The 16,450-nt window shown below is 43.4% G+C and overlaps 1 protein-coding gene across 1 annotated transcript in view; it reads left to right on the plus strand.

Moving 5' to 3' along the window:
* Positions 1-16,043, plus strand: part of BANF2 (BANF family member 2) — a 38,395-nt gene extending 22,352 nt beyond the window's left edge. The window contains exons 2-3 of the mRNA XM_045574401.1: positions 10,474-10,602; positions 15,533-16,043. Of these exons, the coding sequence (XP_045430357.1) occupies positions 10,477-10,602; positions 15,533-15,679 (273 nt within the window). The 5' untranslated portion in view covers positions 10,474-10,476 and the 3' untranslated portion in view covers positions 15,680-16,043. The remainder of the gene's footprint in view (positions 1-10,473; positions 10,603-15,532) is intronic.
* The last annotated feature ends 407 nt before the right edge of the window (positions 16,044-16,450 follow it).

The following is a 16,450-nucleotide window of genomic DNA, read 5'->3' on the forward strand; positions in this document are numbered from 1 at the left end:
CCCTTGATGGAATCGAACCCGGGAACCTTCAGGCCATGGACCAATGCTCTATCCACTGAGTCAAACCAGCTAGGGTGAAATTGGGGTGTTTTAATTAGAATTCTTTGTTTCAAATAGCACAATCCACACTTAAATGGATTAAACAAGAGTGAGAAATACTGCCTAACATAATTGAAAAGTTCAGGGGTATATGCCTTCAGGCATGGCTAAATCAGATCTGCAAGTGATTATTTGGGAATCTGTCTCTTTCCTTCCCTCAGATTTGCTTTTCTATATCTTGCTTCCTTCTCAGGCAGGCTCTTAGGCACAGGTAATGCAAAGATGGTCACCAGCAGTTCTGCACTCACATCCTGCCAGCTCAGCAATCTTCCCAGAGAAAGACAGTCTTTTTACCAATAATTCTAACAGGATTTCCAGACTTGGCCTAGGCTAGGTAGTGTACCCATTTCTGAACCAATCACTATAGCCAAAGTGATACTCTAGTTTCACTGGCCAGTCCTGAACATTGTTGCCCCCTGGAGCGAGGGTGTTGGGAAGATAGAGAATGAGTTTGGGGGAAAGCTGTCCCTACTGGGGAGTGGGGGTGATGGTCCCAGAAGTAGAGAGTGTGGCTGCTCAGCAGGGTAGATAATAGACATCTCTTACAGGGGTGGATGCCAAAAGGTCTTTCTATGATATGGAAGGACACAGTAAGCTCATGTTTTAGAAAATAACAGTGTTAGAAGAAACAGAAATCAATTTGATCATATACCCATAGAGCACATGTGTCAAACACAAGGCCCGCGGGCCAAATCCGTCCCGCCAGGCCTTGCAATGTGGCCCGCACCGCGCTGTCATCACTGCACTCTGCTGCGTTTCCATCACAATGACAGTTTATGACTGTTCAGTAAACCATTCGGCCCGCGATTTAGGCTGGATTTTAGATTTTGGCCCCTTCTCTGATTGAGTTCGACACCCCTACCATAGAGAATTGTTTAATAATAGGCTTGAGAAATGATGATTAAATATAATCCCAGTGAATCAGCTCACCTGTAGTGGTATTTACTCTATTCAGACAGTGTATTACGCATTTTACATTCAGTTAACTCATTCGATCTACACAGCTATCATGTGGGTGGATGACATGATCCTCATTTTACAGATGAGGAAATTGAGCTTTTGAATCCTCTCAGGTCAGGAATCCTCTCAAGATCTCACAGTCAGGCATTTCTGCCTTTATTGCTGACACCACCACTTAGGCATTTCTTCTACCTACCTGCATTGCTGGTGGCTTCCTTCTCTCAGATCTGCTTTTCTCTCTGTGATATCCTCCTCAGATAGTTATCCATTGGTGGTGGGAAATTCTCATAAGAGAGTCATTGATAGGTGTACCAGGGTGTGGCCTGAGAAGGTGAAGAGTGGTTACTTGCCAGCCCCAGGACACTGTGATGAGCATGGGTGCCTTGAAAGTAATTCTAGTTGACTCTACACACTGGAGCTCTATGTCTTAAGGCCGTTAGCTTCCATTCAGAAAGGGAGGTAACCTTGCAGGATCTCCTCGGATGCTTAAAAGCTTAAAGGGAAAACGGGCTCCTCAGGGTCAGATCTCAATGTCATTAGAAACACTACCGCCCTTCTTTTCATCCTCTCTCTATGAATGACTGGAGAGGGACAAGCCCTGATCTTCTGAAAGGAGAAGATGCAGCTTTGAGGGTTGGGGAGGAGATACTGAGAGTCAGGAGTGGTGTTTGACAGACAACGTTCCTGATTGGTGAGAAGTGTGTGATTTCTTCACTCCCTTTTAGTCCAAGTCCATCATCTCACCATCCTCTCACTGGAGGCCAAGGGCCTCTGTAGGAACAATCTGAGATCATTCTCACCTTCATTCTCTTGCTTTCATTTCGTGCTGTAAGGCTGCAGAGTTTTGAGAACATAGAATTAGATCCTGAATTTTCCCATAAATCTGCTTAGTTTAGGAACTTTTTATCTTGCCATATGTTTGGGGCTTTGAACATATAATAAGGCAGCTTTTAATAAAGAGTTGAGTATTTTGAGTACATGTATTTAAGTTTTAAAGTAAAGGTAGGAAGAGAAAATGGAGGCATTGAACAGAAGTAATGAGAACTATGAAGGGAGGGAGGTTTTAATTCATGCTAGTTTCTCTATATGGTCAGCATGTTTAGCTCAAAGCTCCCTATTAGGCTGAGTAAAAAAAGAAATATGTTTACAAATTCTTTTTATCATAAAGGTAGAAATATATTAATTTTGAAAGGTATTTTTTATTTGCATAAATTCCAAAAAATGTATTACGTGTGACATTTTATAGAGCAACGTAAGGACAGCAGTATTCTCAACAATGTAAACATGTGAAGATTTTCCCATCCCTTGCAAATTACCCCTTGTTACCACCCTCAGTAAAGATTGAGAGCAAAACGTAAGGTTTGACTATTAACATCTCAGTTCCTGGGGCAATTCCATATATGCCCAAATATAAAGTAAGCATGAAAATATGATAATACCTTATTTTCTTAGCAAGAAGACCCCTCCAAAAATGTTTGGCCATTTGAATAGAAATTTTTAGGGGTATAAATAGTCTACTTATACCATTTTATTTCATAATTTTATTACATCCATTTAAAATTACATATAAAATAATATATTTTGAAATAATGGCACTTTCCCATTTATATTTCAATAAAACAATAGTATGCTCACTATATTCATGTATTGTCCACATCATTGTAGTCACTTTTTGAATCATCTTGTAAGGTTTTCCAAGAATAATGACTTCAATTCCAACTAATGGTTGCTGTTGAAAGATGTCATTTTTTTAAAATTCATCTATAATATCCTCACAGAAAATTGTATCCCAAGCTACACATCTCCACTTGTGCAGCATTAGAGCAGTCCCTTCATTCCCACCCCACATATCTAACAGGGCATATTTGTGATGCCTCCACATAAAGACCTATTGTATAGATTTTTAAAAATGATCTTTAAACAAAGTCAAGGATTTGCAACAAGGAGGTCATTCCTTTGAGAACCATGATTAAATTCCACTGACTCTGTTATTCCTGTTTAAAGAGGTGATTTCTCTGAGCATCTAAAACCAGACTTGATTGAGGTTATTTCCTGCCAATGGGCTTCCTCCATCCTGATCCCCCAACAGTGCTTTGTAGTTCAAAATAAAGTAATTGAGAGTACACCCTTTAACCCAAGAATCTATTGCAGGACTCTTTAAGACATTTGCAGTAGTTTTGTCAGATGGTGACCAAGTGCTTAAGCTGCCCACAGCACAGCCCAGCCCACCTGGAAGCTCATCCAGAAAATGCTGAGTGATTGAGAAGGGGGCTGCTCCCTTGGGAAGCATGGAGCCAGCTGCGCTTTGCTCGGCACATGATCTTGAGAAGGTCACTATAACTCTTGGGCCTCCATTTTCTTATGGGTAAAATGAGAGGTTTAGGCTAGATCAGAGAGGTCTGGGGGAGTTCAAGGGGACTGTGGGGATGACTTTGTGTTTGGGGGGAGGAGGAGCCTCTCTGTTGCCATCACTCCATTCCCCATCTAACAGAGTAATTCTGCTTTGATCTATTTTATTCAAAGGGACTCCAGGTAAATGTTCCTTTGAAGATCCATTTTTTTTTTTAATTAAAAAGGAAAGGGGTGGGTAGGCTGGTATTGAGGTCTGTGTGCTCTGGAGTTCTCTGACTTCAAAGCCATCAGGGGTCATAGTGACATCTTCTTATTGAAGGTTAATGAGGATAAGATGTGCTTCCGTGATTGGGGGTGAAAGTGGGGGTAGACATTGCCTGTGAGTTGCTGAGCATATGCCATCTGGTGACTCAGATGTTAGAGAGCCCACCAGAAAGTCCCACTGGGCTGGAGTCCCAATATCCTAGAAAGCCTACTCATAGTTTTATGAGAAAGTAGCAAATGGCAAGCAAGCAGTGGCTTTCAAAACTTTGCTGCATATTGAATCACCTGGAAAGTTTTTTTTAAATCCCAATGTCCGGGCCATATGTTATGCTAATTAAATCAAACCTTGGAAGAGGTCACCAAAACATCTGTAATTTGTACATCTCCCAATGTGAGTCTACTGTTCTGTCAAATTTAAGAATAAGTAACATTGGTACGGCCACTGTGGAAAACAGTATGGATGTTTCTCAAAAGATTAAACACAGAATTAATTACCTTATGATCCCAAAATCCCACTTCTGGGTATACACCTCAAAGAACTGAAAGCAGGACCTTGAAGAGATATTTGTATACCAGTGTTCATAACTGTCTTACTCACAATAGCCAAAAGTTGGAAACAACCCAAGTGTCCACTGATGGATGAATGGATAAACAAAATGTGGTGAACTTCCTTTAAAAAGAAGAAAATTCTAACACATGATGCAACATGGTTGACCTTTGAGGACATTAAAGGCTGAGTGAAATACGTCAGTCACAAAAGGACAAATATGAGGTACCTACAGAAGTCAACTTCCTAAACACAGAAAGTGGAATGGTAGTTGCCAGAAGCTGGGGGAGGTGAAAATGGAGAGTCATTTAATGGGGACAGAGGCTCAGTTTTGCAAGATGAAAAGAGTTCTGAAGATTGTTCCACAACAATGTAAATATGCTTAATACTGCTGAACAGTAAGCTGAAAAAAATGGGTAAGATGGTAAGTTTTGTGCTATGTGTACAGTAGTCTGCCCTTATCTGCAGGCTTGCTTTCCACAGTTTGTTACCCACAGCTGACCAGGTTCCAAAGATATTAAACAGAAAATTCCAGAAATAAACAATTCATAACTTTTATATTGTGCACCGTTCTGAGTAGTGTGATGAAATCTTGTGCTATCCTGCTCCATCCCACATGGGACGTGAGTCATCCCTTTGTCCAGTGTCTCCACACTGTCATGTTCCCCACCCACGCATTAATCTTTTAAGTAGCCCTCTTGGTTACCAGACCATTGGTTGGTATTGCAGTGCTTGTGTTTAAATAATCCTTATTTTACTTAACAATGGCCCCCAAAACCAAGGATGCTGAAAATTCAAAGATGCCAAAAAGAAATGGTAAATGCTTTCTTTAAGTGAAAAGGTATGTGTGTGTAGGAAAAATAAAGTATATCAGTGATTTTCAACCTTTTTCATCTCAAGGCACACATAAACTAATTACTAAAATTCTGCGGCACACCAAAAAATATATTTTTTGCCAATCTAACAAAAAATTAGGTATCATGTTGATTCATTCATACTGGATGGCTATTCTTGTGTTGGCTATTGTCATTTTTTAATTTGACAATCTAAGGGAAAAGAGATCAGTGACCATGACTAAATAGTCAGGTATTGCACAATTTAAGATTTCTTGTGGCACACCAGTTGAAAATTGCTAGTAATACTAGTATATTCGGTACTATCCATTGTTTCAAGCATCCACTGGGGGTCTTGGAATGTATTCCCCACAAATAAGGGGAGACTACTGTACTTTAAATCTAAAATAACACAATTAAGTATAAAGTAACATAAAAAGAGTGAGTGGCATCATGTAACACTTTGCTACTCGATCTGTGGGCTCTCAGCATTGGCATCTTCTCAGAAACTTGTTAGAAATGCAGCATCTCAGACCTGCTGTATCAAAACCTGCTTTTATTTTGAGAGAGACAGATGGAGGAAGGTAGAGGGATAGAGAGATAGAAACATTGATGAGAGAGAAACATCATTGATCGGCTATCTCCTGCACACCCCCCACTGGGGATCAAGCCTAAACCTGGACATGTGCCCTGACCGGGAATCCGACCAGCGACCTCCTGGTTCACGGGTTGATGCTCAACCACTGAGCCACACAAGAACCCCTAGGTGGTCTGTGCACACATTAAACTTTGAAAAGGACTAGTTGTGATGGACTGAATATTGGAGCAGGGTTAGAAGACACAGTGGAATGGTCATTAGGTTGTTTATTTACCCAGCATCAACTCCCTCTCCTCCAACTTCTTACAGAAGCTTACATTCTCTGAGCAGCCACATGCTTATGAGGCTGACTTCATCCACTCCCATGGAGTCCCACTCCCGTGGACATTACTACTGGTTTGTGGGTGGACGTGTTGCCTGGTTCTGGCAAACAAAACTAAGGGAAGTTCTACAGAAGACACTCTGGGCACACCAAGAAGAAATGGCCTCTCCTTGCTTTGAAAGTCTCCATGTCAGCATCTTGGGGTCTTGGGGGGCAGCTAGACTGGTCCTTGATAATATAAAGCACTGACAGACAGAATCCTGTGTCCACCTCACCAGTGGATTTCTATTTATGTAAGATTAGAAATGTACTTATTGTTTAACTGCTTGAATAAAGGTTTCTGTTACTTGTAGCCAATGGTTTAGCAGCCTTGACACTATGGACATGGGAGCCAGATAATTCTTTGGGGGTAGGGGCTTTTGTGTGCATTATAGACTGTTTGGCAACAACCCTGACCTCTATCCATTAGATGCCAACCACACTTTCCCTTCCGTCAGTTGTTACGATCGAAAGTGTCCCCAGAAACATTGCCAAGTATTAGGGGGAGTACCATAGTTTAGAATAACTTACTCAGAAAAAGGTGTCCTAATTATTGCAAATACCTTTAGTTAGTGGGTAAAATCACTGCCCATCCTCCCAAGTGTTCCAAGGATCAAAGTGAGATCAGGTGTGTGAGAAAAGCAAACAAATGCAAGGTGTTGCTAGTAATTACCTGTCTTTGATGCTGTTGGTAAACTGATAACAATGTTGTAGTTTCCATTTATTCCTATAATAGGCTGAGCTGTTTAACTTAACAGATGACCAACATGGATAGTGAATGGAATTTTCCCTGAGCAGAGTAGGAGTAGGGGAACCCTGCCAGCGTGCTTGCACTCTTCCTCGTACTCAGAAATCCCAATCTCTTACTTGCCCTCCCTGAGCTGAGCCACCAATCCTGGTTCATTGGCCACAAGGTGATGGGTGTTGCAGAGTTCACCTGTTAACATGTTTTCATAAATTAAGAGCAATCTTCATATTTAGCTGCTAGAGAGAGAAATCAATGACTTTGTATAATAATGTATTTGCAGCTCACATATTCATATGTTTGAGACCCACAGAGACAGGGGACCCTGGACAACCTCTCTTGCCTTATGTATCCTTTCCTAGAATCAGCCAACACGTTGAGACCACTTTCCTTAGGAACTCCCCAACTCCTGAAATCAGTGCCTTCAGATCCAGTGCTGCTTTTTATTTTAAGCGTTTTAAATTTTTATTTTGAGAGAGAGAGGAAGGGTGAGGGAGAGAGAGAAACATCATCAATCAGCTGCTCCCACTGGTGATCAAGTGCCTTGACCAGAAATTGAACCCAAATTATTTTGGTGGGATGATGCTCAACCAACTAAACCACACCAACCAGGGCCAGATCCAGTTTAATTTCATCTAAAGTTACAAAACATCTGGGGGCAGGAGGCTTACAGGGGAGCTGGACTTTACAGAAAAGTCTGGAGGAGAACTGGGAGCATGGAGACAGGCATGAAACCAGCACTGTGAAAGAGAGACATTTGAAGGCAATGGATGCATCAGTCATTTATGTCATCATTGCTGTTGAGACTGGGGCTCAGTGGGGAGCAAAGGCTTTTAGAGGCAGTCATGGCCCTTGGAACCTCACGATCTACTGGGGATATGTGATAGATGCTGAGTTGCTCTCCTAACTTCATCCGGTATTGTGATATAGGGTAACTATTTGCAATAATATGACAACTACCCCGATTTTGTGTCCCATCTCCACTCTACAGCCTATGCGCTTTGCAGGTAACATACTCACTTTCTGAACCAGAGGTAAGACACTTATTTTAAGCCATAGATTATGTTTTAGAGCCTGGCATATGATGGTTTGGACTGAAGAAGATATTTGTTGGTAGCTTCTATGCAAAAACAGTGCTTTTCTTTGGGAAGGAGGATGGTGCAAGTTCACTGGCTGGTGTGCTCAGTGGTTGAGCATCGACCCATGAACCAGGAGGTCATAGTTTGATTCCCAGTCAGGGCATGTGCCCTGGTTTCAGGTTCAATCCCCAGGGGGTGGGTGGGCAGAGGGCATCATTGATGTTTCTATATCTTTCCTTTCCTCTTTCTGAAATCAATAAAAACATATTTTTAAAGAAAGGAAAAACAAACATAACAGGCCCTGCTGCAGCCCTATTATTTCCATGAAGAGTCAAGCTGAGGATTGAGCCAATATGTAAAGAAAGGTTGAGTCAACAATGTTGCAGGGAAATCAAGTTGGAGTCTTGATCATATTTCATGTGATTTACCTCTGGACTTTTGGGTAGCTTTTGCTAATAAAGCCGCCTACTGTGCAAGCTAGTTTGTTCTGGATTTTCTGTTGCTTGTATCATAAACTAAGAGGATGTGACAATGAGCAAACCTTAAATGTAGGTTGGCTGAGAAGTGATGTTCATGTAGAGAGCAACAAGGACGTCTTTACTCCAACTAGAAGATGGAGATCCTGGTTAAGAAAATGGCTGGTATTAGGGGAGAGGGGTGTTGTATTCTGGGATACAGACCTTCTGAGTATGAGACATGACACTTAAAGATATGGAAATATTCAGGATGTTGACTACCTCCAGTAGTCTTCATTAAAGTCCTAGAAGACATATTTAGGGGGAAGGTGGCCTATTTGAGAGTGGAGAGAGATGAAAATACAGCTTTGCTTAGAGAGGGCCCTTCTGCCTGTAGCCTGCAATGGAAAGTGACTGGACGTTGATGAGCAAGTTCTGCTGGATTGAAAAGCTGATTTTTCTGGTTAAAGTTCAAACACAGGCAACAAGTTGGGTGACATCAAAAGAAAAAAACTGGGGCTCCAGAATAGCATTGCTCCAGTTACCACATCTCTTCCGAGCATCTTAAGGACGTCAAGATCGAGAAAGGGGATAGTTGACCTATTGTGAAGATGCAGTTGGGATCCAGCTGGCGACAAGGAACAAATTTGGGTAGTTCCCTACTTCAGAGATGAAGGAATATGCCACTCATCTGAGGATCCGAGGAGCAGAGCAGTGGGCAAGACACAGAGGCCAGCTGCCAGATGAAAGATACTGAGGTCAGTATCTCAGCTAGAACTACCAGCCCATGAACTTAGATAGAAGAAACCAATTACATTCTTAGGGGATCTAAATTGTCAAAGAAAGTGGCCAGTCTGTGAACTTTTACCTACAAGAAGTTGGGTGTTAAAACTATGATTCTCCTTGGAAGCAGCAACCTCATACCCACTCAATGTTAACAAGGCAGTCGACGGAGGAGATACTCTCAAACCCAAAACTTGGAGCTGCTATCTTGTCTGGCTGAGGAACGTGCTTTACCATCAGGATAAGGAATCCTCATTATTGCCTCAACATTGTATGTACTATTGACCAATGACAACCAAATGTGTTTCCCATTCTCCCCTTCTCCAAGTGGAGAATTCCCATTCTGGATATGCTTAATGCAAGTATCTTGGGTTTTTCTTGGCCCAGCTGGCTAGGCTGATGGTGGTGAACTTCAGAATTTAGTTCATATGTTACCATTCCATGAGTAGCTACTTTCAGACATGATGCTATGATATGATGCATCTTCCAGAAAATCATTAACTTGAATTGAAAGGTTGGGGGAAAGGGAGGGTATTTCTGATCATTATGTAAAGGAAGGAGAGTATCATATATGAATGTTAGTTCATCAAAAGGGTGGACCATAGTGGAATGTTATAGTTACCGCTCTAACACCCATCTCCCCAACTCTGAATAATAATCCTGATTTTCTTCAGGTAACTATGCTTGAACTCAGCTTACACATGGCTTAGAGAAAGCCAGTTCCACTCCTAGGTTGAGGACTGGGGCATAGAGCTGTCACTAAGCTTGCACAGTGTCTCCATGCAGACCTTTGAGATGAAATGAGGCTCTATCTGGAACTCTTCTTTTTGGGGTTCCACTGTTGGAGCAGCCATTTCACCACATGAGGGGAAACAACCACCACTGAAGCAAACACAAAGAGGAAAAATGGAAAGAATCAGAGAAATGGAGCTGTGATTTTATATTGTCTTCTTTAATATTTGACCCAACTTAAGAGTTTTCTGTTACTTGCAACCAAACAACCAACAATTGTAGAGAGTGATAAATGCTCCATAAAATAAAAGTATGACAAAGTGTCGGGTGATTGAGAAGGTCGGATCATTAGCTAAGAGAAGCAATGTTTGTTTAAGCATTTAAGCAGGTCTTAGTTTCAAGCACATCCTTTTTGTGGGGTTTTATTGAACTCATCTACGGCCATCATTAGCCCCTAGTCCATCCAGTTGGAAATGGATGTGCAAAGGCCTTCAGTGCTAGGCATGGCACCTGAGATCTAAAAGCCCCAATAAATTTGGAAGGTGAAAGGTAGCCTGCCATCTGTCCCTCCCTGTCTCTTGGTAAGCTAAGGGAGTTCCCCAATGTCTACTCACACTGTGAGCAGTCAGCCACTTCTTAACGGTTTTCCTTCACTACTGTTGCAGAGAATGAATCACATGTCTCCCAGGTTGAGAGCTTTCCTCTCTGAACCCATTGGAGAAAAGGATGTTGTCTGTGTAGATGGGATCAGCCATGAACTTGCAATCAATTTGGTCACCAAAGGTTTCAACAAGGTAATTCCTTTTTCCTTATTTCCCCAACTTCTCTTCCCTTAGTCCTGCCAGGTGGCAGCCACTGCCACATGTGCCTATAAGTGGCCATGAGAGAGCAAAGCTGCCACTTGGCAGGGCACCACATGCTTCTGTGCTACAGACCCCACCCACACGCTTGAGCAGCCTCAAGGACCAGTGGGTGATGGGAAAATTGGATCTCTTTGGCTTAGAGCAGCTGAGCCAGGCATGATTCATCTGATGTTCAAACACCCAGGCGGTTCACAGAAGTGAGCCAGCCACCCGAGTCTGGGGCTGAGCTGTTAGGATGGGTGGTTTGGATGCACTCCCCACATCCCTGAAGAGACCTGCAGAGTCTCCCTGGCTCCATCAGGGCACCAGCCTGGGGATGGCAGGCGGAATAACAGCAGCCGAGGGTCAACACCAGAGTAAGAGGACGTGAGTTGTTCAAAGATGTCACTCACAACCCAAGAATGGGCTTAGGGATAGCTGATGGAATCTGAACATTCTTGTCTGTATACTAGTAATTGTTTCTATGGTGCTATTATAAGGCTGCATGGAACTTTAGGACAGGAAAGAAAGTGAGCACACACAGAGGTGGGCAGGAATTCACACAGAGCCTTGCACGCTTTGTCGCGCAAGGCACCACCGACAAACTGAAGTGCCGCTTACTCCCTTCAGTTTTCAACATCAGTCTCCACCACCAGGCAGGGTAGGGCAGAGACACCCATGGAGGCTGGGAACTGCTGCGTGCACAGCTGACAAGCAGTTTGGTTCGCACACGTACTGTGTGCAGCTGTTTCCAGGAGGTTGTCTGAGCTACTGGGCCTGTGGTTTTCTGATGGGCACGCTGCTTTGCACCAGATGTTAAATACTCTTAACACCCCAAGCTAGCAGCCAATTTAGTATCCAATAGGTGGTATAGTTAGGAAGTTGAAGCTTCACCACTGAGGTACATTTGACTCTTTCCTCTCAGATAAAGGAGATAACACCACTCCCCAGCATGTAATAGAGTAGGCAAGTCTGACTAGGAGAGACATGTTAAATTAAACATTCTTTTAAGAAAGAAATGATTGTCCCTCTTACTCTTCTATTGTGGTGTAGCATACTTCCATTGATATGCAGAGTTCAGCTCAATGAATTTTTGACAGATATTTATACATCCATGGACCCATTGCCTGGACCCAATGGTTAGATGCTTTCAGAATTACAGATGGTTCTCTTGTGCCTCTTCCAGATCAATGCCATCCCTCCCTCCCATAAAGACATAACCAGTATTCTGGCTACTACCACCATTGATGTAATGTTTCCATAATGGTGAGGTTTTGTTGTTGGTCAGCCATAGTCACCAGTTTAAAAAATAATTTTATTTACATATAGTAAATGTCACCTTTTTAGTACTCAGTTCTGCAAGTTTTGACAGGTGCATGCACTCATGTAGCTACTATCACAGTCAAGACATAAAACAATTCTGTCACTCAGAAATGTGCCCCATGGTCTTCATAGTCCCCACCTTCAGGCCCTGGCCACCACTGACTTGTTTGTTTTCTATCCCCGTAGTTTTGCCTTTTCCAGCTTCACTGTGTTTTTAATGAGAATTGCAGGTGGGTGACAGGGACGTTTAAGACAAGGAAAAGGGTGACTGAGAAATTCTCAGGCATCCAAGAACTTGCTACTCAGAGTCGGGCTGCAGTGGTAACAGCTCTCTTGCCCTTGTTTCGTGGGTGCTGGTTCTTTCTGCACCCTCCCTGAGGGCCTGCTGGGATGCAGACCACGAGGCTGCCCTGAGCCCTGAGCCCTGAGCCATGCGCACTCTCCCAAGACACCAAAGCCCTGAAACCCAGGGCCTCATGTGAATGCCTGGATCACACACAAGGGAACCCAACCCCATTGCAGACACAAATATCACTTCTGTTTAGCAATCAATTGGCAAACCGGAGGGGGAGGTCCAGACCTGCTCACTGTTCGGACTTGGAGTTGAGGGAAAGTGTGCCCGTGGGCCACCATCCTGCCACATGGTCATGGCTGTCACAGGAAAGAATGAACATCCTTGGCTTCAAGGTGGCCACTGTCCAGGTCGTAGGAGTGTGGGGCTGTCTGCTCAGGATTTCTGTCTCTACGTCATCATTCCTTCAGCTAGATTTTCCTGAACTTTGGCCCAAGGAGGGAGTAGGGCAGTTTCTCTTCTCCAGGGTTAGGGGCTGAGTTGCTGGAGCCAGGAGAGGGGCTGAGCAGGCTTCTGGCAGAGCCATGATAGGAGTACACAACTCTGGCTTCCCTTGGGAGCAGGGTGGAGTAAGCTAACTCTCCCTCCCCAGTGATGGAAGGTAGCAGGGTGGAACGAGAGAGAAAATGGAGAAGGGAGCGTCAGGTTGCAACTTGGCTCTGGAGGCTGCAAGACGAGGCCCTTCTTCCTGCAGCATTCCTGGAAAGTTTGCCTCTGGCCTTGCGTACCATGCATTCCCTGGCTTTCTGGCTGCTGAACCTGCTGGGGACATGGCGGCTCCGATTACCTCCCTGGTGAATGCTCGCAGCGCAGCTTTCAAAATGGCAGAGGACTCCATAGATGCCAGGCCAGACTGTGGACAGTTGGGGTGTGCAAATATGGGACTGAGGAAAACAGGAGTCGTAACATTTTGATTCTCAGTGATTCTATCTGGAGAATGGGAAGGGCCACATGGGGAAATCAGAGGAATTAATGTGTGCCTGAGGCCTGGAGCTCAACCAAAGGTACTCAGAAGTGCCACTTACTATCATCATCATCATCATCAAGGTTCCCTCTCCTTGGACAAAACTCTGTTTCTTGATCCTATTATATTCACATCTGTACCTCCTACACCCACTACAGCAATTGGCTCAACTAACTAAATTCAATAAATTTTAATTTTTAAAAAAAATGTTCAATTAAAAAACATCTCAGTGCTGAAACCGGTTTGACTCAGTGGATAGAGCATTGGCCTGCGGACTGAAAGGTCCAGGGTTCGATTCCGGTCAAGGGCATGTACCTTGGTTGTGGGCACATCCCCAGTAGGGGGTGTGCAAGAGGCAGCTGATCAATGATTCTCTCTCATCGATGTTTCTAGCTCTCTATCCCTCTCTGTAAAAAATCAATAAAAATATATTTCAAACAAACAAACAAACAAATTCAGTAAAATCCTCCACTGAACATTCAAGAATCCTTATAAAGTAAAATGATATCATTCTAAGCAACTATAACTGCTTTTTAGGATGATATCAAATAGCAGTTTTAAATGTCCATAAAATCCTGGCCTTTTCTCTTTTCAACAACTGGACTATGACTCAAAGTAAAAAGCCCAAACTCTGATGCTTGGGCATGTTTTACGACTGGGATTCAGCTTTTATTTCATTTCTTTTTGAAAAATACATTCCTTTTTGTCAAGATGAAGTTGACTTTGTTTTACGGAACTGTAAACAGAGGCCAGGGGTTTTCCTGGAGAGGTCCCAGGACTCAAGGGGTGGACACTGGTTCTCCTCCATTCCAGGCTGGAGAGCCTCAAAGCCACTCCCAGAGGTGGGCACTTAACAGGCTTCATTGTTTGGGGGCTGGGCCAACCTGTGGCCATATGGCCTTTCTTTTTCTTTTTTTACCCTCACCCAAGGATATTTTTCCTATTGATTTTCTGACAGAGTGAAAGGAGATAGGAGGGGGCAGGGAGAGAACAAGAGAGAGAAGTGACCCTTCGGCCTGCAGGTTGATGTTCTAACCACTGAGCAAAATTGGCCAGAGTGGTTATATGGTCTTGGAAGCCCCTCTCTCCACGTGCTCCTTGCTCCTCATCAGTCAGAGTGTGATTAAAGTGGGAAAAATAAATAAATGAAACATTGTGGGGGGAAGTAGTTAGAAAACTAGGAATGGCATAGACTAGGAATCCTGGAATCTTTATTTTACATGTGTTTTTCATCCTCAGAGACTCTTCAGAAAGGAAAGATGGGTGTGTTTTGTGCTTTCTGCTCCACCCCCAGGGCTGTGCCTCCAGCAGGAAAAAGGAATTTATGCTATTCAAATGCTCTCACATTGAACTCACTCAATTCCATTTGTAGGATGGGGCAGGGTCTACTACGTGCCTTCAAAGATGCAGAAATTGAGGCCCAGGTTCCGTGGGTTCTCACGCAGAAGCAAATTGATGCTAAGATGCCCTTCAGCTGCTAGTCCCATGTGTAGTGGCTTTAAATCTAGGGAGATATTTTCCCCCAAAGGTACACTTGGTAATGTCTAGAGATGGTTGTGAGTGTCACAATTCAGGGGAATGGGTGTGTGCTCCTGGCGTCTAGTTGGTGGAGGCCAGGGACACTGCACAGGACACCCTTCCAACAGACACTTATACAGTATATCAACAGTTCCAATGGCTAGAAACCCTTTGCTAGAATAATTGAGAAAGTAGCAGAGTAAAGAGCATCTCTAACACCGCGCGCACGCGTGTGTGTGTGTGTGTGTGTGTGTGTGTGTGTGTGTAGGAGAGAAATATGAGCTCAGAGACCAAAAGGGAGCGTAAGAGGAATGCTAGGCTCTTGCTACTCAAAATGTTGTCCTTGGACAACCATCAGCCAGGAGTGTTAGAAATGCAGGCTCTCAGGTCCCAACCCCAGACTTACTAAGACAGCACCTGCCTTTTAACAAGAGTCCATGTGATTCATGTGCTCATGATTCATGAAGCTGAGAAGGACAGGCTCTGGTTCATCCCAGACCAGACAGCCTCCAACCCTGCCCTGAGGGATGGACATTTACCTTGGCCTTACCTCTCACCAAGGGCCTGTCCCCAAATCCCCATCGCCCACTCGGGATTTCGGGAACCACCAGTCTCCCTCAAATGTGACCTGCCCTTCCCTCCTCATGCTGGAGGAGGAAGAGCACATCTGATCAAGTTTATTAAACCTTTCCCATTTTTCTCCTGGCCCCATCCCCTCTCCACAGGCCTACACCCTCCTGGGACAGTTTCTTCTGATGCACAAGAACGAAATGGAGTTTCAGAGGTGGCTCATTTGTTGCTGTGGTGCCACGGAGTGTGAGGCACAGGAGAGCACTAACTGCCTGAAGGAGTGGTGCTCCTGCTTCCTATGAATACACCCCCTTGCTCAGCCGCCTGTGTAATGACACGTTCTGTACCTAGGCCCAGGCTCAGAGTCATTATTTTTGCTTTTAACTTTAATGATACATGCTTGTTACAAAAAAATTGATTCATGAATATATAAAAAGGATAAACACAAGAAAATGACCCAAAGACCACAACCTAGAAGTGACCATTATTCCCCTTACATCCTGACAAACATCTCAGCATATATTTTGTATAAAAGGATGACGATCTTGCTTAAAAATGAGAATTACATTTTGTCAGTGTATTAGTTATCTATTGCTGCATAACAAATAAACCCTAAGCACAGTAGCTGAAATAATAAGTTTATCTCACGTAGCTCCTGAGGGTCAAGAATTAGCCAACAAGTTGATTTCTGTCTCAGCTTCATGTTCAGATACTATCATGTGAGCGCTGTCTGTTGTAGTAACTCTGAGACTTAAGTTGATGGAGATTCTTTCTCAGTGTGTGTTTGTATGAGTACCATTCTGTGGGAGGGAGCCATGGTGGATTACATACTGTCTTTCAAAGCCTCTGCCCAAAATGATCCCTCCACTTATGTTTTTATTTCATTGATCAAGTCACATGGTCATACCTAACTCCAAAGGGGAAAGGAATCTTCTGAACTCATAAAAAGTGGAAATATATCAGGACACCAATACTCAATTAAGGTCATTATTTTTTCCCAGAATGCTTCATGGCTGTTATATTTCCTAAATTTATAATATGACTGGGATGATTCTATTACGGTCTTTTTAACT

The sequence above is a fragment of the Pipistrellus kuhlii genome, unplaced genomic scaffold (genome assembly GCF_014108245.1).
Source record: "Pipistrellus kuhlii isolate mPipKuh1 unplaced genomic scaffold, mPipKuh1.p scaffold_m20_p_6, whole genome shotgun sequence".
NCBI lineage: Eukaryota > Metazoa > Chordata > Mammalia > Chiroptera > Vespertilionidae > Pipistrellus > Pipistrellus kuhlii.